General features: G+C 46.8%; 1 protein-coding gene across 1 annotated transcript in view; it reads left to right on the top strand.

Annotated features, from left to right (window-relative positions):
• The window catches only part of LOC142802792 (uncharacterized), a 48500-nt gene extending 23312 nt beyond the window's left edge, over positions 1–25188 (top strand). The window contains exons 5-8 of the mRNA XM_075887836.1: positions 8799–8931; positions 17619–17786; positions 20958–21089; positions 24243–25188. Of these exons, the coding sequence (XP_075743951.1) occupies positions 8799–8931; positions 17619–17786; positions 20958–21089; positions 24243–24446 (637 nt within the window). The 3' untranslated portion in view covers positions 24447–25188. The remainder of the gene's footprint in view (positions 1–8798; positions 8932–17618; positions 17787–20957; positions 21090–24242) is intronic.
• Positions 25189–25484: the final 296 nt, after the last annotated feature.

Genomic DNA, 25484 nt, shown 5'->3' with positions numbered 1-25484 from the left:
GCACCATGGTGAAGAACGAAGTTGCGCAAGATGAAAAACGCAACTTCCCTCGCGGTTGCTGCGGGTAGTGCTGCCGTCTCCACGTAACGCGTGAGGTGGTCCACGCCGACAATTATCCACCTATTTCCAGAAGACGACGTGGGAAATGGTCATTATAAGTCAATACCGACGCGGTCAAATGAACGCGCTGGACAAGGCAGAGGCTGAAGTGTACCGGCAGGGCGTTGAGGTGGGGCTTTACGTCGCTGGCATGCAGTACAAGCACGTACGTACTTGCGAACAATTGTGTACATGCCGCGCCAGTAGTACTGCTGACGTAGACGGTTGTACGTTCTGAGAGCGCCGGCGTGAGCGCTTTGCGGGTCGTTGTGGAAAGCTGTACAGATTTCCAAACGCATGTGGTTGGGTATCACTAACAGCCACCTCCGACCTTCAGACGCAATTCCGCCGATAGAGGAGGTCGTCTCGAATAGCGAAATGTGTGGCTTGGCGGCGGATAGTTCTTGAGACCAAATTAGCTGACGGATCAGTCAGAAAGGCGAGGAGTTGGGAAATCCACACATCTTTTCGTTGTTCCGATGCCATGTCTGTGAAGTCGATTGGTGTTATGACAGCTGAAGAAGGTGACGAGGAGGTTGGGTCAGCCGGTAGCGGCGAGCGGGATAGCGCATCAGCGTCGGAGTGCTTGCGGCCGAATCGGTATACAACACGAAAGTCGTATTCCTGTAGGCGAAGCGCCCAACGACCAAGGCGCCCCGACGGGTCTTTGAGCGATGATAGCCAGGATAGAGCGTGGTGGTCCGTAACGACTTCGAAAGGGCGGCCATAAAGGTATGGGCGGAACTTCGTCAAAGCCCAGACAATTGCGAGGCACTCTTTCTCCGTGACGGAATGATTACACTCGGCTTTCTTGAGGGTTCGACTCGCGTAAGCGACCACGTATTCTTGGTATCCGGGTTTTCGTTGAGCCAATACAGCACCAAGACCCACACCACTGGCGTCGGTGTGGACCTCCGTAGGCACATCGGGGTCAAAATGACGTAGTATTGGAGGTGATGATAATAACCGCCGAAGCGCGGTGAAGGATTTGTCACACTCTTTTGACCAAGCAGAAATGCCTCTGGAAGTTGTCAACAGGTCGGTAAGAGGCGCGATGATTGAAGAGAATTTTCGCACAAATCGACGAAAGTATGAGCACAGGCCGATAAAACTTCGAAGCGTCTTGATGGAATTGGGCTTCGGATAGTCGGCCATGGCGCGGAGTTTCGCCGGATCCGGGAGAACACCCTCTTTGCAGACGACGTGACCCAGTATATTGAGCTGACGTGCGGCAAAATGGCACTTCTTGATGTTAAGTTGAATGCCAGCAGAGGTGAGACACGTGAGAATAGCACGAAAACGAACTATGTGAGTTGAAATGTCGCGAGAAAAAACGACGATGTCGTCTAGGTAGCAGAGGCACGTGTTCCACTTGTAGCTGCGAGGGATGGTGTCCATAATCCGTTCGAAGGTAGCTGGGGCGTTGTAGAGTCTGAACGGCATGACGTTAAACTCATACAGCCCATCAGGTGTTACAAATTCAGTCTTCGATCGGTCAGGATCAGCCATTAAAACTTGCCAATATTATGAGCGTAAATCTAAAGAGGAGAAATATTTTCTCCTTGCAGGCAATCGAGAGCATCGTAGATGCGTGACAACGTGTACAAATCCTTCCGAGTTATCTTATTGAGCTGGTGGTAGTCGACACAGAATCGGATACACTCATCCATTTTGCGCACAAGTTCAACAGGGGACGACCAAGGGCTCTGCGATGGCTGGATGACACCACGCTTGAGCATATCGTCGACTTGTTCGTTGATAATACGGCGCTCTTCCGCTGAAACTCGATATGGTCGTTGGCGTAAGGGAGCATGAGTACCGGTGTCAATGTGGTGCGTGATGTTCGCTGTGCGACCCAAAGATGGTTGAGCGCAATCGAACGCAGAACGGAACTCTCGAAGAAGAGACAAGAGTTCGCGTCTTTGTGTCGGCGATAGCTCAGCGGCAACAGAGGGCTGGAATGAGTCTGGCGCGGGCAGTGTGGCCACAGGTGGCGTCATAGCATTGAGCTGGAGGTCAGGTGGGTGTTCAGCAAACTCCAGAGGGCGCAAGAGGTCAACGTCTTGTATGTTACCCAAACATTCTCCACGAAGTAAGGTAACTGGCAACGATAGCGAGTTCGCAACGAGCATGGCGGTAGCACCGGATTGCACGGTGAGTATGACAAAGGGCAGGTGTAGACTACGGCGGCGGGTAAATACGTCAGACGAAGCGAACAAAATAGTTACGGCAGGAGCGGCCGTACAGGTCAGGGCTACAAGGGTGGATGTTCTGGGTGCTATTTCTGTGTCTGCAACAACAAGTTTGTAAGCTTCAGAAAGAGAATCTACCAAACCAGAGCTTGGTAGCGGTGTAAGGGCGACTTCTGCACGTGAGCAATCTATGATGGCCCGATGACGCGAAAGAAAGACCCATCCAAGAATGACTTCGTGGGAGCTTGATGCCAGCACAAAAAATTCAATGGAATAAAGTTCATCTTGGATAATGACTCGTGCAGTGCACACAGCTGTAGGTTCTATGCACTGCGAGTTGGCCGTGCGGAGCATCAGGCCCGAGAGAGGCGTCGTCACCTTCTTCAACTTGCGGCATAAGGTCTCACTGATTATGAAAACGGCAGCTCCTGTGTCAATTAGCGCTTGTGCGGCGGTCCCTCAACATTGACGTCGATAACGTTTTGCGGCGAGAAAGATGGAGGCCTTAAGCAGTTCGAATGGTATGCAGCTGTTGCTTCCGGAGCTGCAGCGATCATTTTCCCTCTTCCGTAGCAGGTCGGCGACGCATAGGTGACAGGGAGCATCGTCGGGGCGATGGTGACCTATGGTTTGCGAAAGGTCGATGACCGTCAGTGGTGCACCTTGATGGCGTCCTAGACGACGACGCAATTGGCCTGCCCATGGTGTCAACTGGAGGGGGATCTCGGTGACAGTGGCGGGTGACGTGTCCAGCGAAAACACAGGCAAAACAGATGGGCCTATTATCCGGCGTCTTCCAAGCGTCTGCCCGACGGTAAAATGTAGCTGAAGATCTCGCGTAGGGATACGGCGCAGCAATTGAGGTTGTAGGCACGACATAGGGCGGCGTAGCAGGTTGTGCATACGGCATACGCTGTTGCATAGGCCGAGCAGCGATGGTGGCGTACGTGAGAGGCGTAGTGACAGGTGGTCGCTGATGCATCGGTGGAAGGGCCTCAGCGACTTGGGTTAGAATGGCGTGTTGGAGGTCCGGTGCCAAAGTTTGTGCGGGCTCATGTGTCAGTGGCAGCAGTGACAGCTGGCGCGCTACCTCTTCGCGGACGAAGTCCTTGATTGTCGAAAGCAGCGGCTGCTGATCGGTAGGATGGGCAGCTAGGTGCAAGCTTGCGAGCGTGTCTGGCGTCGTGAGGGCTTGACGAGCAATTGCACGCTGCCTACGCAACTCATCGAAACTCTGACAGAGAGAAACGAGCACAGCAATAATGGGGGGATTTCTCGCGAGCAACATCTGAAAGGCGCCGTCGTCAATGCTTTTCAAAATGTGCTTGATTTTTTCTTCCTCAGGCATGGTATAGTTGACGCGGTTGCATAGATGCAACACATCTTCAATGTAGCCCGTGTAGGTCTCGCCTGGTTGCTGCGCACGGTGACGTAAACGGTGCTCGGCTTGAAGCTTGCGTTACGCAGGTCGTCCAAAGACGTCCGTAATAGCAGTCTTGAATGCAGACCACGTAGGAATGTCAGCTGTGTGGTTATTAAACAATAGTTGCGCGGTGTCCGCAAGGTAGAACGTGACGTAGCCCAGCTTACTTGGGTCGTCCCATTTGTTACTTGCGCCGACTTTGTCGTACCTCGCCAGCCAATCTTCGACATCCGACTCAGTGGAGCCCGTGAAGATAGGAGGGTCTCGTTGAGGATACACGGCGCCGCAAGTGACGTGGACGGTCGAAGGTCCCACTTGGAGAGGCGTCTCAGTGGCCATGTTCGTGTCACGTAGAGGGGGAAGCTTACGGGAGCGAAGTTCCAGGTTTGTACGGGAGTCCACACACCTCCACCAGATGTCACGTAGTTTATTTACGTATAGACCTACTGGAAGGCCAAGGAACGCCAGAAGAGCGAGGAACGTCAACAGGCCGAAAATACAAAAACAAGCGCAAGCTCGGCTCACGCGTGTGCACCAACGCTGTGGCTTGCCGTTTCTTGCTTCTTCGTCGTCGTTCGCATAGTTCCCTACATCTATAACAAATATTCGCGTTGTGAAGACGCCTTCTTTGTGAATGCCGCCGGACACCTGCACAACCGCGCCACGGCGGCAGCCGTGGTAAACAGGGGACAGGTCGTGGACTGCATCTCAGCTAGCGGAGTAGACATCACATCCACGGAACAGGTCGGTATAGCTTTAGCCATGTGTAACCCATCAGCCACCTTTGTTCTCACGGATTCCCAGGTGCCGTATCATGATTTCGCCAGAGGTCAAGTCGGCCGCTTAGCACATTCAATTCTGCAACAGGCTGCGGTCCCTCGTCAAGAGTCAGTGGATACAACTGCTATGGGTATCAGGGCACACAAAAGTTAGAGGCAATGAAGTGACTCATGCCTCGGCCTGCGATCTCTTACACCGGGCTTCCGCAGCTTCATCCAGAGCGCAACTTCCCGCTGACCAGGACGATGCCCAGCCCTTATTTTCCTTTACTGAAATCCTGAAACACATCAGGCTGAGTAGACATGCTCTACCCCCACCTGATCTTAAATTAGATAAGGCATCGCAGGGTCGCGTGGATATGATTGCAATCATCATTTCTAAATCCTTACGTAGTATCCAAGATAGACCCTTCGGGGTACAATCCGCAGTGTCAATTATGTCCCCAGATGGGCACTTTGTTTCACATGGTCTGGGAGATAGGCACTGTGCCGTGTCCCGACCGGGTTGCAGAAATTAGGTGCCTTTTTTCATCTTCTAACCACTACCACCCACCATGCTCCGGGAGTGCCGAAATAACAATAGTATATGGGCCAATCATAATCCTACAATTTTCGAGTGAGGGGTGACCCTGCCCAGCTCTTAACCAGTGCAGAAGCAGGCTCTATTCGACAGAGCCCGGACGGTGGCAAGAGCCAATGATCTTCCTGATTAGAAGGTCCAACTACTATAGCGACCTATTTATCATCATTAAATGTTTTATTCTCTCCCTATGAGCGAGGCTGACGCTAGAATTGATTTCGCCGCTTGTCATATTATTAGATTTTGCATAGACGAAATTGCACTTCTTCTGAAAACGTGCCGAACGTAACGGACGCGTGGAAAGGGCACATTGAACTACATGGGGATGTCACAGTCATAATTCATTGTTTCACTTTACCGAGAGCACTGTGAAAGAAATAAGTGTGTTTGTAAAGCTTACTTGTGCGATTGTAAATTAAGGCTTACTTGTGCGATTAAGGCTTACTTGTGCGATTGTCATACTTGTGCGATTGTAAATTAAAAAGCAGCTGTTGCGCATATTTGAGGCACGATAACAACACGTCAATATTCTGTACGTCTGTCTCTTACTAGAAAAATGCATACATAAGTAATTATAAGGACCGTAGCGTTTATCACGTTGCGCTGACCAGGCAACGCTTGCACGAAAAGGCAAGTGTTTCCAACGCTTCACTAAGACGACACGGTGGTGGCACATACCCGTCACCTTGCGTTCTATACACCTTATCACCTCCGAGACGGGCGCGCAGGGCGCGCGCGCTTCGTTTTCCAAGATAACTGCCAAATGGTGCTCATGTCTATTTTATTTATTTATTTAACAATACTGTAGGCCTTCTTCAATCCTATACAGGAAGCGGGCATACATCATCACAGGTAACCAAGTAGATACAAAGTTCAGGAAATACAATATTTTGAGGGACGATACGCACAACAGCGAAACACTTACAATAGCGGATACAACGATACTACATTGGTTCTCTTCCAATACACGAGAAGACGAGAAAAAATAATAAAAACCACGTACTACGTATGAAAAACAATATATATGTACAAAGATTACAATGCACCACTGCAAAACACGTTTTTTGTTATCGCAACAAGAACAGCAAAATGTAACTATACTGGCTCTGTTAACTGCTCCACAAAAGAACAAAATTCACCAATATTTGTAATATTAACAGCTTCACCTGGTAGCGCGTTCCAAGCGGTGACAGCGCGAGGGAAAAAGGAATATCATCAAGTCACGTCACACGTTTCACGTGTGACGTGACTTGATGCGCTTGTTCGCCTCCGCTGCACGCTCGAGGCACTCTAACGCAGCGCCTACAGTATACCATTCACCGATTTTCTGGCGCAGAACATCAAACAAACGTTTTGTTCGCTCTCTCTCCAGACGCAAGACTATCGTCTTTCGACGACATTTGCAGTGTAACATACAGATACGGGGCCAATTTTTTTTCTTTGCTTTCTGATCGTGCGTATTTTTTGACGTCATTTGCGTGACGAAAATACGTCACTGAAGTGTTTGTGAGTCCCGGCATAAAACAACTTTGTGTCAAAAGCACGGTTACACAACATAACGAACGTCCGCTACGGTGGAATCAATGAAAACGGTTGAATCAGTGGCTAAGGAGTTCGGCTGCTTACCCGATGTCACAGAACGAGCGCTAAAAATGGGCGCGCCGCCAAATTGTCGCGACGAAACGCCGGAGTGGCGCCGCGAGGTCAAAAGAAAAAAGAAAACAAACATCTAAAGGCTCCCCGGGGCGCGCGCTCTCCCCGCAGAAGCGTGGCTTCGCCGACGAACCTCCTCGCCCCACATCGGCGGCCGAGATAGCCCGCGAAAGTTCCAGAACGAAAGGGGCGTGGTCATACCGAGTTGAGTCATCGGCCGCGGAGGGCGTGCCAACCGTCTCGCCCTCTTCCCAGCCTTCGCTGCGTATCGCGCCAACGAAATGACGAGAACCGTCTGGAATGTCGCGCGCAAGGTATTTAACCGAGCAGCCGAGATGAGAGATCAGGAGAAGACGGAAGTTGCGCCAGAGTGCGAAGGGATCCCGCCGTGTAGTCGGCGAAGGTTTGTCCGTAGGGACGAAGCAGGAGATGAAGAGGATTTCCACCTGAGGGGTGAAGGCTCGAGCTACAGGCAAGAGCGTGTGTTTTCCGCTATCGAGCGAAGACGCGTGGCGACAGCTGCGTGTGTGAAGCAGACGTGTTCGGGCGAAGAAGTTTGGAGCTTGGAGAGTGGCCAATTGAAGGCGCGAGGTTTCCCGGAAGAGAAACTTCGAGGGCACGGAACGACAACAACGCTGGACTTTGAGTGAGTGATTCTCGGAAGAGTATCATCCAGACTTTTGTTCCAAGAACTTTGGACTGGATAGGTTTCTATCTCTTTAGTCTTTAAGTGTCTTGGTTGTTCAATGCATGCGACTGCATTGTAGAGCGTATCGTTCGTTGTCTATGTCCGTTGTTTTGAGTGTGGCTGATTGTACTGTGTAGTACGTTGTTTGATTGGTGACGTATTGTATGTAACTATTGTGGAGTGTGCATACGTGTGTATTGTTTTTGATCTGCCGTTAATGAGAATATAATTTTGTTTGGTTATCAACTCTCGGCTCTGACTTGTTCTTTGGGCCACAGCCGGCGTCCGCTGGCGCGCCAAAAAGGACCACTTCTAAATTGTCCACGCTTTCGTGGTGCGGTTCGGGGGCCGATACTTCGGCCCTTGGAATTAGCCCGGCGATCGCCTCCCGAATTAACGGGACTGGTGTGACACCCGAAGGTCGCGGGTTTGATTCCCGTCATGGTGGTCACATTTTGGTGGTGTTGAAAGTTAGAGGCCCTTGTACTGGTGCAATGTCAGCACACGTTGAAGACCACCATATGGTCATGATTTTCGTAATAGCGTCTCTAATAACCACATCGTGGTTCAGGAACGTGAAGCCCCAGATAATTATTATCATGATGAACTAAAGTGTTGCGTTTCTTCGTTCTAAATGTTCAGTCTGCCGCGGTGATGTAGTGGATTTAGTGCTCGATTTCAGCCGTGGCAGTCATGTTTCGACAAAGGCGGTATGCTAGGGGACCGTGTACTGCTCCAGTCCAGTGCACGTCAAAGCACACAAAGTAATAAGATCGGCGGAGCCGTTGACTATAGCGTTCTTTATAGTCATGTCGTGGGTTTGGGACGTAAAACACCAAACAACAACAACAACAACAACAACAACAACAACAACAACAACAACAACAACAACAACAACAACAACAACAACAACAACAACAACAACAACAACAACAACAATAATAATAGTAATAATAATAATAATAATAATAATAATAATAATAATAATAATAATAATAATAATAATAATAATAATAATAATAATAATAATAATAATGATGATATTAATAATAATAATAATAACATTAAAATAATAATAATATTAATAATAATAATAATAATAATAATAATAAAAATTAAAATGTGGCCTTCCGGTTTCCTTTTTTCATCGTAACCACCTCTGGTTGCCTGTACTGAAACCTATAGTTCGGTCGCGGCCGATCTATACACAGTCTACTGAATGTTTGCAAAAAAAAAAAAAATTAAGCTTGTAGTCTCTCTTTAGAATCTTGCCTTTCCATGTTCATAACTCTCTTCAAGGGTGCACGTTAACTCGTTTTTTTTGTTTTTTGGAATTTATCTTACCGGCATTTCTTAACTGCGACGTTTGCTACGCGCGGTTCAGGCACTTCCCGTTGGACGGCTTTGTCCCGTGGACTCACTTCACGGAGGACGAGTTCCAAGCCAAGTACCCGGAGTGCGTCATCACGGGCACCTCGCCGATCATGGCCCGCAACACCAACAACTCTCTAGACATGGTCAGTGACGCCTCGGTGGCCTGCGATAGGTCACAGTCGAAATATTAGCTATGGCTTAACCGAGTTACGCCTGGGTGTGCGTAGCAAGAGGCACAGCTAACCTGCGGCTTGTTATTCCTCCGGCTTAGCTACGAAGTATTCTAAGTAGCCATGTTCATAGGGATATACAGCATAATCGTTTGGCCCCGCCGCGGTGGTCTAGTGGCTAAGGTACTCGGCTGCTGACCCGCAGGGCGCGGGTTCAAATCCCGGCTGCGGTGGCTGCATTTCCGATGGAGGCGGAAATGTTGTAGGCCCGTGTGCTCAGATTTGGGTGCACGTTAAAGAACCCCAGGTGGTCGAAGTTTCCGGAGCCCTCCACTACGGCGTCTCTCATAGTGGTTTTGGGACGTTAAACCCCACATATCAATCAATGCATAATCGTTTGCTTAATAACGCGGAACTCGAAATGCGGTGGCAATAGTGGTGGTGGTATTAGTGCGGTGATATTAATGCGGTGGTATTAGTTCCGTTAACTCTGTTTCAACGAGTATCGTTCTTCTTTCGTTTTCATTAGTCACAGGAAACTTTGTCCGTGTTATAACTTTGCTTCATTTCCCAATAAAGTTCAGTTGGAAGCTAGCGCTTGTCGTTGTCGCCTCTTGACTTCCATAGTGTTTCCGGGCTGTTGCGCTGAATATCATGTCGGGTGATGTTCCTACAATGTACACACGTATCACTGGTGGCGGATATCGGTGATCTATGGGGTGAAATGTTGGTTCAATATTCTGGGAGGTCTTCGTTTGCTTGTGACACAAAAAATGAGTATGTCAGTTTGCTTGAACGGCGAACGTGTTTTCGGCAGACAGGAATAACGACGCCGGCCACAATGCAATGGATTTTTGGTCAGAGTGGGATACCATGCACAAAAAGCGCGTATGTGCTGTAGAGACAGCTGATAAGTTTAGCGTAGTAAATGAGAACACCTTTATGAATGCGTCTGCCGATATATCTTAACTACAATGACATCACACTGCTCAGCTGGAGGATGTTGGTTTGATTCCCGGCCGTGGCTCTCTCACCTCAATAGGAGGGAAATGCTGAAACTACCGTGCACTTGAAATTAAAGGCCCGCGTTCAAGAACCACAGGCAGTCGGTCAGTCTGGACTCGCGACGTCGACGTGCTTCGCAATCATATCATGGTTGCGGCACATGAAACTGCTGATATATTTTTCGTTTAAGTATGGCGTGTTTCGGCATCTTTGACGTCATGTGTATATCCGACGACATTGAAACTTGGGTGTGTTTTTCAGATAAAAGAAACATTTTTCATTTCTCTCGGCAGTGATCATTGTTTCGTTTTTCAGATAAATTCATTCGCCTAATAAGGCACGCAGCCAGGAGTTTTTTTTTTTATGGGGGGGGGGGGGGGGGCAAGGCCTAATTGTTCGAAAGTGGTATTTCTATAACAAATAGAAATAAAGTTGTCCCGTAATATAGAAGGTGTTTAATTACTAGAAGTAAATGAAAATGGCGGAATACAGCACAAGAGGCGATTGATCAGCAATGGAAAGTAAATGTTGACTCTTTAGTAGAGATAGTGCTAGAGCACCAGAAAGAATGCTTTCATGCCAAATAATCTCGACCAAGAAGTCTCGTACAGAGTCAGTAACGGTAAAACAAGTGAAAAAAAGAAACAAAAATAGAGGGGGTGCAAGGAAACCGGTCGTCCACTTACGCATGTGTGGCAAAATGAACGAAAATGGGATGCATTCTCTGTGTAAACAACAGGCCTGCGAGAAGAACGAGAACCATTTTATGGCAGAAATTTTTAAACAAACGCTCACACACTCAAGAAAACTATTTTATTTTTTGTCATACCCTTAGGGCTCTCAAATTCGTGGAGGGGGGGGGGGTGATGTGGTGACAACTGCGCACAAATCTGCTCAGGCTCCGTCTCGGTCACTGGTTAGCCCGGTGTGACACGGCCACTTGCTGCAACACGCTGCCGAAGAGAGACAGCGCCACCGCAGGTTCAACGGAGGTTCCCGTTACCACTGGAGGTCATAAAACCCAAGATGCCCAGCTCGGTTCCATTCTTGCTTCTCTAACAGTTCGTGCGCAGTGGTGACATGCTTGCCCCAATGCTTTGATATTTGATTTATTTATTTATCACATACTGCGGACCAAGTATGGTCCATGCAGGAGAGGGCAATACAGTTCAAAATTCTTTTACATACATACACTTCCGCTGCAGTATACATTCACTGCAGAACAAAATTTATGTACATTAAAAATTCGTGAAAAACAAGGGACAAATATGGGCAAAGAAGCAGGCTTAAGCGACAAGAAAAGGGATAGTTTCATCTCGGCGTGTCGAGCATAGGGGAATCATGGGGCAGAGCATTCCAATCAGAGACAGTTCTCGGGAAAAATGAATACTTGTAAATGTTAGTGCGTGCAAATATAGGTGTAATGCTACGACTATGTTTATGACGTGAAGCCCTGGTTGTGTCCTGTGTTATGTAAACTGGTGCATGCAATCCTGATCTGGAAAAGTATAAAAGGCGGAAAAAGTTAAGCCATGCAGTTTTCCTTCGATCGGCCAAAAGTTGGAGGTTCGCATCCTGCAACAGGGCTGACGGCGAATCGTGACATCTATACCGGTTGTATATAAATCGAGCAGCTAATCGTTGTATTTTTTCTATTTTCTGTATATTACCAGCTGTGTGGGGGTCCCACACAATGCTGGCATATTCAAGAGAAGGACGAACTATGACTTTATAGGCTCTAAGTTTTAGTGAACTAGAAGAACGACCCAATTTATATTTTAGAAAGCCTAATTTTCTCCTGGCAGCAGAACATATACCATCAATATGTGCTGTCCAGCTAAGCTTCGATGTAATCGTTACGCCCAAGTACTTGAATTCTTCTACTTGCCTGATGGCGTATCCACCTACATTATAAGTAAACTCCAGTTTTCGGATTTTGTTACTCAGACATAAATATGCAGTTTTCTCAAAATTAATTACCATTTCCCACTTTTTACACCATTCTTTTATGTAGATTAAGTTCTCACACAAGTCACGCTGGTCAGAGATAGAATTTATGGTATTAAAAATTATGCAATCGTCTGCAAATAACTTAACAGACACGCCAGGTCGAATGGCTAGAACTAAATCGTTCATATAAATATTAAATAGTATTGGCCCGAGAACTCACCCTCGCGGGACTCCAGATAACACCCCCAAATAACCAGAGTTGAAACCGTTTATATCTACGTACTGTTTTCTGTTCGTTAAGTATGCTATGACCCAGTTAATTATTTCCGGAGGAATGCCAATATCCTTCATTTTATCTATTAGCTTGATATGCGGAACCTTGTCAAAGGCCTCGAAAAAGTCCATAAAGATGACATCAACCTGTCCAGACTTGTCCAGAACTTTGGAGAACTCGTTAACAGTTGCTAATATTTGTGTGGTGGTAGATAATCCCCGTCGGAAGCCATGTTGCGTACTGTGAATTACATTATTTTGTTCAAGAATAGTATTTAAATATTTCGCTATATTATGTTCAAGTAATTTGCAACAAATACAGCTAAGGGAGATTGGTCGATAATTGCTGGCTAATAATCTGTTACCTTTCTTAAATACCGGAATTACATGTGCTAGCAGCCAATCGTCGGGCACTGAACTAGTTTTAATCGAAACATCAAATATTATTACTAGGAATCTAGCTATAATTTCAGCATACCTCTTTAGAAAAACAGCTGGGATACTGTCAGGGCCGGTCGATTTTTTTTTACGTCTAGCCGCAATAATAGTTCTGTCACCCCTTCCAAGGATATATTTATTAGGCTTGAAGGACCTGGCACCGTCATAATACTCAAGTTTTGTGGTCTTGAGAAAACGCTCTGAAAGTAGGAATTAAATGCGTTTGCTATTTCGTTTTTATTTGTGACAGCGGTTTCTCCGTTCATTATTTCATCAGGGATACGGTTGTCTTTGTTTTGTAAGAACTGGTAAAATTTTCGTGGACTCTCTGACGCAAAGCGGTTTAGTGTCTCGGTGTAATAATGTTCCCTAGCCTCCTTCAACTTGGATGCTAAAGTATCTGTTAGATCGTGCAGAACTACATCATTAGCTATTTTTTGCTTTCTTCGCCTTTTAATTTTGCGTTTTAGGTGAATTAGATTGCGCGTTATCCAGGGGTTTGTACGGCCAACTTTTATAAGTTTATCTGGAACGAAATTGCGAATGCAGAAGTGGCAATAAAATTTGAATCGTGTCCATAGCGAGTTAACACTGCCGTCGCAAAATGATAGCAAAGCTTCTTCTAGGTAGTGAACAATCTGGAAATCGTCTGCAGCAGAATACTGTTTTACAACTACGGGCTCAGGTCTAGATGACCTTCTTCTATTATGTGATTGATACGTGGGGTTCAACGTCATAAAACCAGCATATGATCGTGAGAGACAGCGTAGTTGAGGGCTCCGGAAATTTAGACCTCCTGGGGTTCTTTAACGTGCACCCAAATATGAGCACACGACGATAGTTATAGCGCGAGAACAGAACGACGACAAAGAGACAAGAAGGACACGAGCGCTCGTGTTCTTCTTGTCTCTTTGCTGTCGTTCTGATCTCGCGCTATAACTATCATGATGTCATACAAGCTAGGCCAAACTGCCACCCTTCTATGAACACACAGACATACAGCATTTGCGCCGCCATCGAAAATGCAGCTGCCGCAGCCGGGGTTCGATCCCGTGACCTGCGGGTGAGCAGCCGAGTGCATTAGCTACTACGCCACCGCGGCGACCACGTTAATAAACAGACAAGCGTCACGTTTCATGTTAAGATGCGTTGTTCTAATGACATGGAATTCCACACATGTAATAAAGGACAACGAAGGCAACCTTATGATAAATATGGATATGATAATTGAGGTGGAGGAGGATTTCTACAGGGACCTGTACGGAAGCGGGAGCAACCAGGCTGATATCGTAAGAATCAATAATAGCACGTATGAATTTAACATGCTGCCAGTAACGACATAGGAAGTAAGGAAATCCCTACAAGAAATGTAACGAGGGAAAGCCGCTGTTGAAATATAAGGTAACAACGGACCTACTGAAAGATGACGGAGAAATTATGTTGGTAAAACTGGTCACCTTATATGCGAAGTGTCTCTTGGCGGGAAGGGTACGATAATCTTGAAATAACGCCAATATCAGGCTAATTCATAAGAAGAAGGACATTTATCACTTGATAAATTACTGGCCCATCAGCTTACTGTCATCGTGTCTCCAATAGCATTGTAGACACAATGTCTCCAATGCTATTAACCAAGCGTTTACAGGAACCCTAGATTGGAAGAATTAGAAATGAGAGTTAAGAAAGAGCATCTTAGTAACCTGCGGTTAGCTGATTACATTGCCTTGAGGAGTGAACGAGGGGGCTCATGATTACTGAATTGTACATGGAAAGCAGGAGAGCGGGTCTGTAAATTAATATGCACTAAAGTGATGTGCAACAGCCTTGGCAGAAGACAGCGCTTTGCGATAGATGGAGAGACGCTGAAAGTTGCAAAGGAATATATCTACTTAAGACAGGCAGTAACTGTGCAGCAGAACCATGACAGTGAGAATAGAAGGGTAAAAATGGAGTGGATCACATTTGGCAAGCATTCTAAAGTTATGAATGATATATTTAGCACTAACCCTTAAGAGAAATGTATATAACAGGTGCATTTTGCTGGTACTTACCTACAGAGCAGAAACCTAAAGACTTACAAAAAGGTTTCAGCCTAAATTGAGGACGACGCAGCGAGATATGAAAATGAAAATAATAAGTGAAACCAAAGTATTGAAAGACCATGGTGTAATCTTAAGTGACAAGGAGAGCAAAGTGGGTCAGTGAACAAACCAGGGCTAAGATTAATATTGATCGAGAAAGAATGGACATGGGCCGGGCACATATCACGTAGGCAAGATAACTGCTGGTTATTAAGGGTAACTGACTGAATTCCCAGAGAGGGCAAACGCATGAAGGGGAGACAGAATGTTAAGCGAGCCGATGAGATAAAAAACGTTGGCAGGTATAACGGGGCAGCAGAACCCAGCACAGGGCTGGGTTTTTGCCCCGCAGTGGGCGTAGTCAGACTGACGAAGATGATGATGAAAGTGTACCTCTATACCTTGGTGATATTGGCGTACTGGATGAACTTCGAGGGGAGTGTTCCGCGCCTTCTCTTACCTACGTGCCTGTACCTAATTACTGTAGACAGCTCTCAAAACGAAGACGTTAGTTTTTTGGGTCTCACGAGCCTTCAATGAGAGTAAATTGATCTCTCTAGAGAGTGTATGTTGAACGTGTGTAATATGTATTATATGTGACAGTTCAAGGCTCGCACGGAGGAGTCAGATAAGTTTCTTCGTGATGGGAGTCTCTCTTGGGATACTCTAGTCTTTTTGTTTGTCTGTCTGTCAAGCGAAACGACTCAGCAGCTAAACTAAAGTTCTACAACTTCCTCAAAAGCCCACCAATCTTGATCTAAGTGTCTGCGTTCATACTTGTATAAAATGTAGACCAAAACGCAAGTATAGCACATATTTTATGCGCAATACCAACACGTCAATTTCGGCGGTGCGTTTCTTTACACTGGAAAATGCATAGAGACGTAATGATAAAAACCGTGACGTTTATTGCACTGCACTGACTAAGCGATATCATATATGGAAAGGGATGGGTTGCCTACGCTTTCCTAATATAGCAGCATCCACGGGGTGAATAATGGAGAGTGGGGCGAAGCATCCGTCCTTCCATTCGTTCTTGCTTCCGTCCGTTCATGCGTCCGTCTGTGGGACCGTCCGTGCGTCCATACACCCTTCGTGCGTGCGTCTGTTCGTGCGTTCGTCTTTGCGTTCATCCATGCATCCGCCACTGCGTTCGTCCATGCGTCAATCCGTCCGTGCAGCCATCCGTGTGTCTGTCCATGCATCTGTCTGTGTGTCCGTTCGTCCATCTATATAGTCAACACTCCAAGTGCCACCATTTCGCATCTTTTCATCATATATTCCGCATAAAGAAGCACCGCCATCCAGCGGACATTCCAAGGACTAAACGAGAGGTGGCACACGCGCACTTTCTTACGGCTTGCGCTTCTTGTCTACTTTACATCTTTAACCACCTCGAGTTCATGGTATATACTAGTTCACTGTATTCATGGCACTGCGGCCCAACGCTCGTTAAACCTTTCTAAAACCAAGTAGGTTACACCCAGCTAGTATAACCTAGCAACCCTTTCTTGTCAGATAGTGCTCAATGTACATGCCAATGGCTGCTAAGGGGGAATGAGAGACAAGAGAATTTGGCTTTTAGTTAACGCGCACGCTGCGAATTTTTTATTGTTCAACAACGCACAGGAAAAATCTCCCACCGGCACCACCTTTCAGGTCAAAGCGTAAGACTGGTTACGCACTACGACTATGACGAGGGATGACCGGGTGCCGCTTTAAGGAGCTTCGCCCCTAAAAAAGTCACAGCTTTGCCGCAAAAGCGAAGCAATGAACGCGATAGCTAAAAACTGTAAGGTCACGCGCAGAATGACCAGCAGATCGAAACGTGCCCCGCATTTCCCACGCACAAATGACGCACGAAACGTACTCTCAGGTAAAGATTAACGCGAATAAGCGTCTCAGGTGTTACTTCGCTGTGTCTGAACAGCGGGCTCTTTTGGCAAACGTAGACTGTGCAACAATTGCAGTGATCTTTGTGCGTCCGGTAATTAAAACAGAATCGTTCCGGTAAAAGCCGAATGCCAGCCAAGACGTACAATCCTCCCTACCACGAGATAAGGGTGCGCGAGGGAGCGTCGCCCCCCTGCTCTTAGCGGGGCAAAGTTTGCTTGGGAGATGAGAGCGCGGCCGCCGCGTCGGGATGCTGTCGCTACGCGCGCTCACTGTGCCATCTTGCTTGTAATGCTTGAAACACGATTCTTCCCCCCCCCCCCCCCTGCCTCCCGAGATGACCGTCAGCAGCAGCACCGAGGAGCAGGTCGAAGGACCTGCTCCTCGGTGGCTCAGTGGCTAACGCCTCGCACTCACGATTCAGAGACCCCAAGTTTGGTTCCACGCTTTTTGTTTTCTTTCTTGCATTTTGAATTTATATTTCGTAAGTTTTTACAATGGGCCAAACGTACTTGGGAAGAGAAGAGACGCAAATTAGCGGTTGTCTTAATTTCATTTCCAACGGTTTCTTCCGACGCCAGCATCAAAATCCAGCCAAGAGTGTCCATGTAACTGCTCTCGCAATAAAACAATATGGTGCTGCCTACACGTGGCTCGCGTTCTACAGATGCTTTCGTTTTCCAAGATTACTGCCAGATGGCGCTCAAATCTCACGCAGGGTAGAGTTACTGTATATGCTACCTAAAGGTAGCATATACAGTAACTGCAATGCAAGGCTTCCAGGATCCTTTTTACGTGTGTTCTCGCGCGCAACATCACATAAACTTGTCGTTATCTCTCTCCGGACTGACGAATATCGTCTTTCGACGACACTCACAGGGGAACAGGCAGATACGCGGCCATTTTTTTTCTCACAGTCTAGAAATGACCGTTCATTCTTAGATGGCCAATTAAGAGTTGAGGGCCTATACTCTTTCGTGGCTCGTATGTGGATTGCTGGTTGCTACACTCTGCTCGCAGTTCGAGGTGCTTGACTGGGTGAATAGCAGCATAACTTGGAACATCTATCCTTCATTGGCCATTTCGGTGTCCATGTGCCCGCGGATCTACTTGACCAGCACGGGAATGAGGGCCCAGTATGGCGACAAATGCGTGGACAATCATACTCCGCCGGGCCCGTTTTCTATGGTAGGTACACGCAGTAACTATGCAGTCGTGGCCATTGAATGCACTTTCATACGAAATATTTTTTGACATTCTTTCAGTATAAATACAAGCTACACAAGTAGCCATCACTTTTCTACGCAGAGAGAATTTGCACACAAGTTATATTCACAAAAGAAAATTCACTGAACTTGTACGCTTAAGAAATATAATTACAGGTGCTTAATAATTACGTACGATTGCGTCTTTATGCGTCATAGGAATGCTATAAACGCAGTTTCACGCAGACTGTAATAATGCACTGTACGTGACGTAGCTACAAAACGAGAAAGCGACATAACTTTCAAAAAGGTGAGGAGAAACTCAGAGGGGTACGGAGTGCTAATGAGGAGTCTAGTAAGGTCTGTTTTCCACAATGTCACCACTCCCAGCTCGTCTTGTAGATACCTGAAAACAATTGGATAAACTCAATGTGAAGCAGGGAATGCCGTAGGCTGTGGTCGATGTTCTTCTGCCTGGCATCTACACGTTAAAAAGATCACGTACATTAAGACATCAGGCTTGCTCGTTTCGAACGTCAAGCAAGAGTATTTACAATAGTGAAGTGATCAGACTTGCTTATTTCGAACGTCAAGCAAGAGTATTTGCGATAGTTGATGTTTCCATACACACATCTGTACGTGTCACTGTGTTTAAATAGATGACTTGAACGTCCTATCGAATTTCACCAAAGATTCTGACATCTCCCTTAGTCCAAGACAATTGTTCAGATAGGAACGACGAACCTTCCCTTCTTTTGCATGCGAGCTTTATACACTAGCACAGAGCAAGTATAAAGCGATGTGTAGCACAGTGTAAAGCCAGGTTCGACCTCTGGTCTGTTTTTAAGCGCACATGGCGCTGCCGCAGGTTGTTATCAAGGCACTGACTCATTCACCCTTAGTAAACACAACCGCAGCCAAACGAAATTGTGTATACGACAGACTACCTGCACGAGACCTGAAATTCGTAATCAGTAGAGCACAGTTGTCTTGTCCACGTACCTGTCACGTGCCCGCATAGTTTGGAATACTCGCATGGTGCGGAGAGGACTAGATCTCACTTATGAGTACCCACGAGTTTATTCTGGTCACGTGACAATTTCTGCACAGAAAGGAGGAACCTTGTAAGCACCCTTCTCGGGAGCAATGTCTACGGCTGCCGCTTGCGCCTTGCGGTGCTGGTTAAGCAGCGTTTCCGCGACCACTAGAAGGAGCTTAGAGGGGAGTCCTGCCTGCTACAATGGTGCCTTTTGGAGACGGACCTCTCCGCAAACAGGTGTGGGCAAGACTTTAAAGAAGCCCTGCAACACTTTTTGAGCATGGTCGGAAAACGCTGCCGATCGGTCGTAGAGGCTCCCGGAATCACGTGAGCTAAATATTATAGCACACCACGCGGCCTCGAATTCACAAATAAATAATAAAAGTCAGCTAAAAATTGCTTTCTCTTCTATCGAGAAATTACGGAATATACCCAAAAAATAACACGTAGTAAGCCCATCTATGAGGCATTGGGTGATTTAAACATGGCGCGCTCGCTCGTTACAGAGATCGTGGCAGGTGACCGCTACTTGTCCACGCGTGCGCACGCGATCACATTGGAAAAGCCGCGTATTCGAAGAAAAAAATAGAAAAAAGTGCTCAAGGTCACGAGGCGCGCGTGACGTTTTTCTGTGGCCCTGCCATCCTTCCCTGCGTTGCAACTCCACTCGCACCAGACGGATTCTTGAAGTTTTCGCCGCGTTGAATTTGTGAGGCAATAATCTCTTTCAGTGAATTCGTTCCATGGTTACTCGAAAAAAGCGTTTCAGGGCCCCTTAAAGGGCTGACCTTAAGTATGATGTGGCAATTGCCCTTTTAATGACCTTGCAATGTAAGGAACCATATGGTAGAATGACTTTTCTTGGTTCATTACATGTAAGCCAAGTAGAAGTGGACATGTTGATTAAAAAAATAAACGAAGGTCTAAAAATTGAATGGAGTAAACTTGCTTTAGCTCGAGCGGGAATTTAAGCGGAAGAACACTCCTCGAAAACTTTTACGGCCGACGTAGCCCATAATGCCAAGTGATTTAATGGGTATACAACAAAAATGAATAAAAAAAGCGTTCTCTTGTTCACATTACTTCGTCAATGAAGTCGAGCTCTGTTCCGTCGCGGGCGGAGGTTATCGTGAATTTTAGCTCAATCGTCGAAGGGTCGGGTAGTAACTTTTTACGTTTTCACATTTGGTTGGCTACTGCCACTACAAAAATGCATATGCGGTCTTGTTCTTAATTTTCGAGCTTTAGAAAGGTTAGCTTTTCGAGATCAAATGAACGTGGTAATTACCGTGCGCTGCCAACGTGATTTCTATCACGAGTGTACGTGATGCGAAGTCTAGATGCAAGACGATAGTTATAGCGGGAGAACAAAACGACGACACAGAGACAAGAAGGAAACGAAAGACACGTCCTTCTTGTCTCTGTGTCGTCGTTTTGTTCTCGCGCTATAACTATCGTCATGCCATACCAACTAGCCCAAGCTGCCACACTTCTAAATCTACACGCAAGTTGACTCCATGCAGTATAATATTGTGATATCATTTGTACGGGCGCTTTAGGCACACTTTCGCCGTCGCCGTGATGTTCCGCAAAAGTCCCACTCGATAGCTACTCCCCGCACGTGGTATGTTACATGCGGTAATATGTGCGAGATAAAAGCGTGCAAGGACCGCCAGTGGTCGCGGCTGAAGCGGAGAGCAACCGCCCGGCCGTGACCCTCGCGTGAAAGGCAGGTGGGTATACGCGTCACACACTGCAGCGGCCTTGTTTTCGTACCCTTTGCGCTTTATGAGTAATGCCAGGTCGCACGCCGAAGGACGGCGCTGCTAGCGTTTCTTCGTATAACACTACAGTCCGTTGCAACCGCGTTCATTGCTTCGGCCTGTGCGAAATGATGACTTTGTTTTGTTTCTCGAAAGCAAAAAATACAAGCAAGAAAGTAAGGCTTGGCTTTTTCTAGCTATACTCTTTTAAGCGTTCACATGAATTCTACGTTATAACCTTACACTTTCCAGTCAAGCGTTGGCGCTTTTGCTTTCATTAGAGCTCATAACCGTTCGTTATCTGTTTCGCGTGTATAAATTTGCCCACTCTTCCGTTTGTCTATCATTTCAGTATTGCAACGACCCGAAGAAGTACTTCCACACGTTCGAGACTCGCTATCCAGAGCTGACGGTGTACAGCTACAATTTGAATTACAGCGAATACATGGCGACCTTCGAAAATCAGGCAGCGGTAAACGAAAAGGTGAAAAAGGATTTGTCTTATCTTTATTGTTTCCTGTGATACTGTCGCGGTCGTTAGGCCAAAGAAGAATGTTGTTGTTAATTATTGTAAATACACGTGTCCCAAAATGTAAACGGAGCGCGGAAGTGCCACGTGGCAATCCCAAACTTAATATGCAGTGATCATGCGATGTGTTTCATACAAATGCCTCATTGGCAGCTCTGGCGGTAGAAGCGCTTTTTCTAATGTTTGACGCTAGGGGTAGTCACTGATCATGCCGCTACGTACTACTTTGCAGCAAGCAGCTCTTGCCAGGAGCTTTTGCTCGATAAGCGCACGGCGCCTGTCTGTCCGATGCTTGTTTCTTTGCTTAATTGTCGTGGTTGCCAAAGTTCGAAGATTTCGAATCGTGAGGCTTACGGTGGGGAGGGGAGATGAAAAGGAAACGCGAACAGCGCGGTGCACTGTTTTCAACGCGATCTGACCTTGGCTGCAATAAATAGAAGCTATATGTCTCTTGAATTCATCGTGGATGAGTCTAGCGGCTTTTGAGTACCACGCAGATCATAACCTGTTAAAAGGACAAGCAAAACTGCATATAGAACGTAGGTGACGCACTGTTCGAATTTTATCTCTCGCTCTAACTATCGCCCCGGGTCCCGCAAAACGGGTTTGTAGAATATGGTGATAAATATCTTTAAGATATATGAAGTAAAATAAATGAAGAAGCATTCTTTCACGCGAAGACAATTGTCAAGCGTGTCATTACCTCACTTAGAGTTATAGAACTCGCTAGGCGTTGATTGATTGATTGATATGTGGGGTTTAACGTCCCAAAACCATTATATGATTATGAGAGACGCCGTAGTGGAGGGCTCCGGAAATTTTAGACCACCTGGAGTAACTCGCTAGGCGTGACAGAAGAGATTGAAAACAAATGGTCTATTCGCCGATATATCCTAGCTGGCGGTCCCATTCGCTTTTTACGGCTTACGAATTGTCGCCAGCAGTTATCGTGTTTATATTCGATCGTGCCGAGTACGCCACTGCTCATGCCATCTTCGCGTAAGTTTACCCATCCAGTTGTAGCCTCCGGGATTAGCTTCCAAGGCACGCTACGGGAACCATTCATGGAAGCCGATTCAACAAACGAAGCTTGTTTCCACTTGCCGGTGGAGCAGTCTCGGTTCATTGCCGCACTTCGCGTGCTTAATTTTTTTGTGGTACTGAGTCCTCTACTATGGCGTATCTCGTGATCATGTGGTTTCAGGACGTTAAGACCCAGATATTATTATTATTATTATTATTATTATTATTATTATCAAGTGCGTAGCTTATTTACTTACTACTTTGAAAGGGTTGGGGGCAGTTACAATGATAGACAAATCTTCAATTTCAGTAGATGTGTGACGCGGACGATCAGCACAATGCGTGTCAGTCAGATGACCGCTATTAACTTCTGTTATTATTCTTTCAATAATTCGCCATATATACGCCGCCATACTCCCTGAGCACAGTTATAACGCGCACAATGTGAAGTGGTACACTCGCAGTGGTATTTTCGCTGCAAGGGGGAACTATAAACATCTATCGCCGTTTTATTCATTCCAGCATCGCAGCCCCCGTACTGCATAATTGGCGTTCGAAATTTATTCACGCACCTTTGTTTTTTGTCTCTATTTGTTTGAGCTGAAATAAAATGAGAGTCATTACATCAGGACCAGCAATTAGGGTGTCCGCCTCGACAATATGAACGTAGGTGGTTGCTGTAAGCGCATAACGGCTATAGCGTTGGCTGTTTTTATTTGGTGCCCCTTCGTTTCAGCTGTTCATTATGCAGGATGCAAAAGCATACCGAAAGGCACCGCAGATCTCTTTGCTTAGTATAAAAACGAAAAAAATATGCCGAACAACGACATAACAAAAAAAATTTTACTTGACGTTTCTACCCCTCATAAGAGAGCCTTTTTCACAATAAAAGCCGTAGGAATAGTGCAGTGTAATAGAGTACGCTTAAATACGTGACGTAGACAGCAACAGTAATTCTTGGGAGCGTCTCATAACTCCTTCAACGTCTGCGCAGAATATAAGTTTTCCAGGTGCAGGCGTGATTCAAGGTTTCTTTCTTTGACCAGAACACGGGCGCGTGTCTGTAGACGGCGCTCGCGGATTTAAAGGTCAAAATGTAGAGGTATACAAAGCGCACTTGATATCACTCCCACCGTACAGAGATCATGTCATACTTAAACCTGAGCTAACGTTAGAGAGTTTTAGTACTGCGTACGTATCTTACGTGGCAGCCTTGCGTACTTAAGGACGCCACGTTTTGCGCATTGCGCATGCGCAGACCGCAACGCGCATGTATCGCGTTACGTATGCGGCCGCTACGTACGCACGCATGCGATGCGTGCGTGCGTATACGTACGAGGTGGTCGCGCCGCTCTCGAACGCGTTCGCGACAGCGCGAGACTTCGTTTCGCAAAATGGCGTCATCAAAGTACAGTTGCAGTGTACTAGAAGGGCGCAGTGTAGTGAACGAGGCGGCCGCGCCGCATCTCGGCTGATTCTCCGGCTGGTGACAGTAGCGGCGGCGCTGTTGTCCCATGGTACTGAAGATCTCGGGAGCGTCTGCATTGGGAGCATGTGCGCCGTAGCCTGTTCACATCTGGCAAAATCTAACTTCGCAATACGACAGATAACAGCTGTCAAACACTCATCTTACTCGTAGCGAGGCTCCGGCAGCAAATGGACGAGAAAGCTTCTTCGCCCAAGCGGGCACCCACTCGACTCGCAGCGCCGCTTGCGGCAACCGAGCGCAGTCATCACTTGTCGGACCATAATACGGCTAGCGCTCTCTTGGATTGGCTCAGATTGACCTTCAAGAACTCGTACTTTTACGTGGATCTACGAGATGGCGCAACACGCCTCACGTTCGTTACGTACGTGGGTACTACGGCGTAATAAAAGCCTATTCGTGGCAAACGACGCCACGTAACGCAGGGTGCTTGCGTGATGCGTACGTAGCATCATTACGCAGTACTAAAACTATTATCTTTAGCAGCCAGACCCGCAGAATCAAGGCGAGGTCATCACGAGCTCATAGCACTCGTTGAAAAAAAAAATGGCACTTTTCAATCTAAGTTTTGTATTTATGGTTGCTTGTGAAATTTACAGATTTGCGAAGTGAAGTACCGGTACGAGTTTTTGGATATCAGCTTGGCTCTGTTCGACATTGAGTGCGAAGACTGGGCAGACGTGTGCGACACCACCGATAACAACGTGGTCAAAGGCAGGAACAGGATCGACTTGATCTACCAGTACACTTCCGGCATGTCGCTGGAGAAGCTGAAGTCGCGGTCGATACCCGACTGCCCGTGACGCCACGTGTGCGTGCAGTGACTGTGTGGTGTAGGTCTTCGAAGGAAAAGGATGATTGTGAGACGGAAAGATGGATGGACTGTCATTTGGTACGTACTATAACGTCAGATGACAGACTGGTCAGAGCATTCGGACGGTGGGAGGGACACCGAGCGCCATGTTTTTCGTGATCTACGCTCCTGCGGTAAAATAGGGCTGGAGTATGCTTCTTTATTGGTGAGCAACTTTATTGGTGAGCAACGTTATTGGTTCCTGCATTTGAACACCGTACGTGACTTCGGATGCAGTATGCTAGCCCATAGGTGCACCCGACGAGATTATAAGGATCTACAAAGCTCGTCGAATGGAATTGCGAAACAAGTGGACTTGATTTTTAGTTAAGTCACTATCTTTACGTTTGATTGTCTTGCGAACTTGCGCCTGTTGCGTGCACTATGTTTTGCGTGATAAGACGTGACCTTCGCTCTTTGTTGACTGTGACGTGAACTTGTCTTGTTCTCGAGGATGACGTAAAGAATATGCGTTTCAGCAGTGCACAAAGAGTACGAAATGCGAGAAGCACTCGCTGTGGCTGCGTGAAGCGTTATTTATTATGTAACTTTCGATTGAGAGAATAACTACACATTTTTATATTAAATTACACCCTATAAACACGCACCGTTAATATTGCTTTTTTATTGTTCTCTGTGTTATGTTAGCACTTCTCATTTTTATGGCTCCAAATAAAGCGTTTCATCCTGAACATGTGGCCGTGCGTTTTATTCAAAACGCACCATCACGTGACACCTTGTTGAAATGCTTCTAGTTCATCTTTCGGACGCCCCCGTCAAGCGGTGTACACAACACCCCCCCCCCCCACTCCCCCCCCACCCCCCGGAAGATGCGAGAAGATGCGTGGTTGTGACTTTTTGTTGAAGGCGGGGTCCGGTGGTTTCAGGAGAAAATAACTTGTGCTCAAGCAATTAAGTTAGAATACTAGCCCACGCGCTGTACGATGATAGCGGCAGGCACCGTCATCGTTCGTCAGTAATCTGATCA

Source organism: Rhipicephalus microplus, chromosome 3, assembly GCF_043290135.1.
Source record: "Rhipicephalus microplus isolate Deutch F79 chromosome 3, USDA_Rmic, whole genome shotgun sequence".
Classification (NCBI taxonomy): Eukaryota; Metazoa; Arthropoda; class Arachnida; order Ixodida; family Ixodidae; genus Rhipicephalus; species Rhipicephalus microplus.
This window is presented reverse-complemented; position numbering and strand designations above follow the sequence as displayed.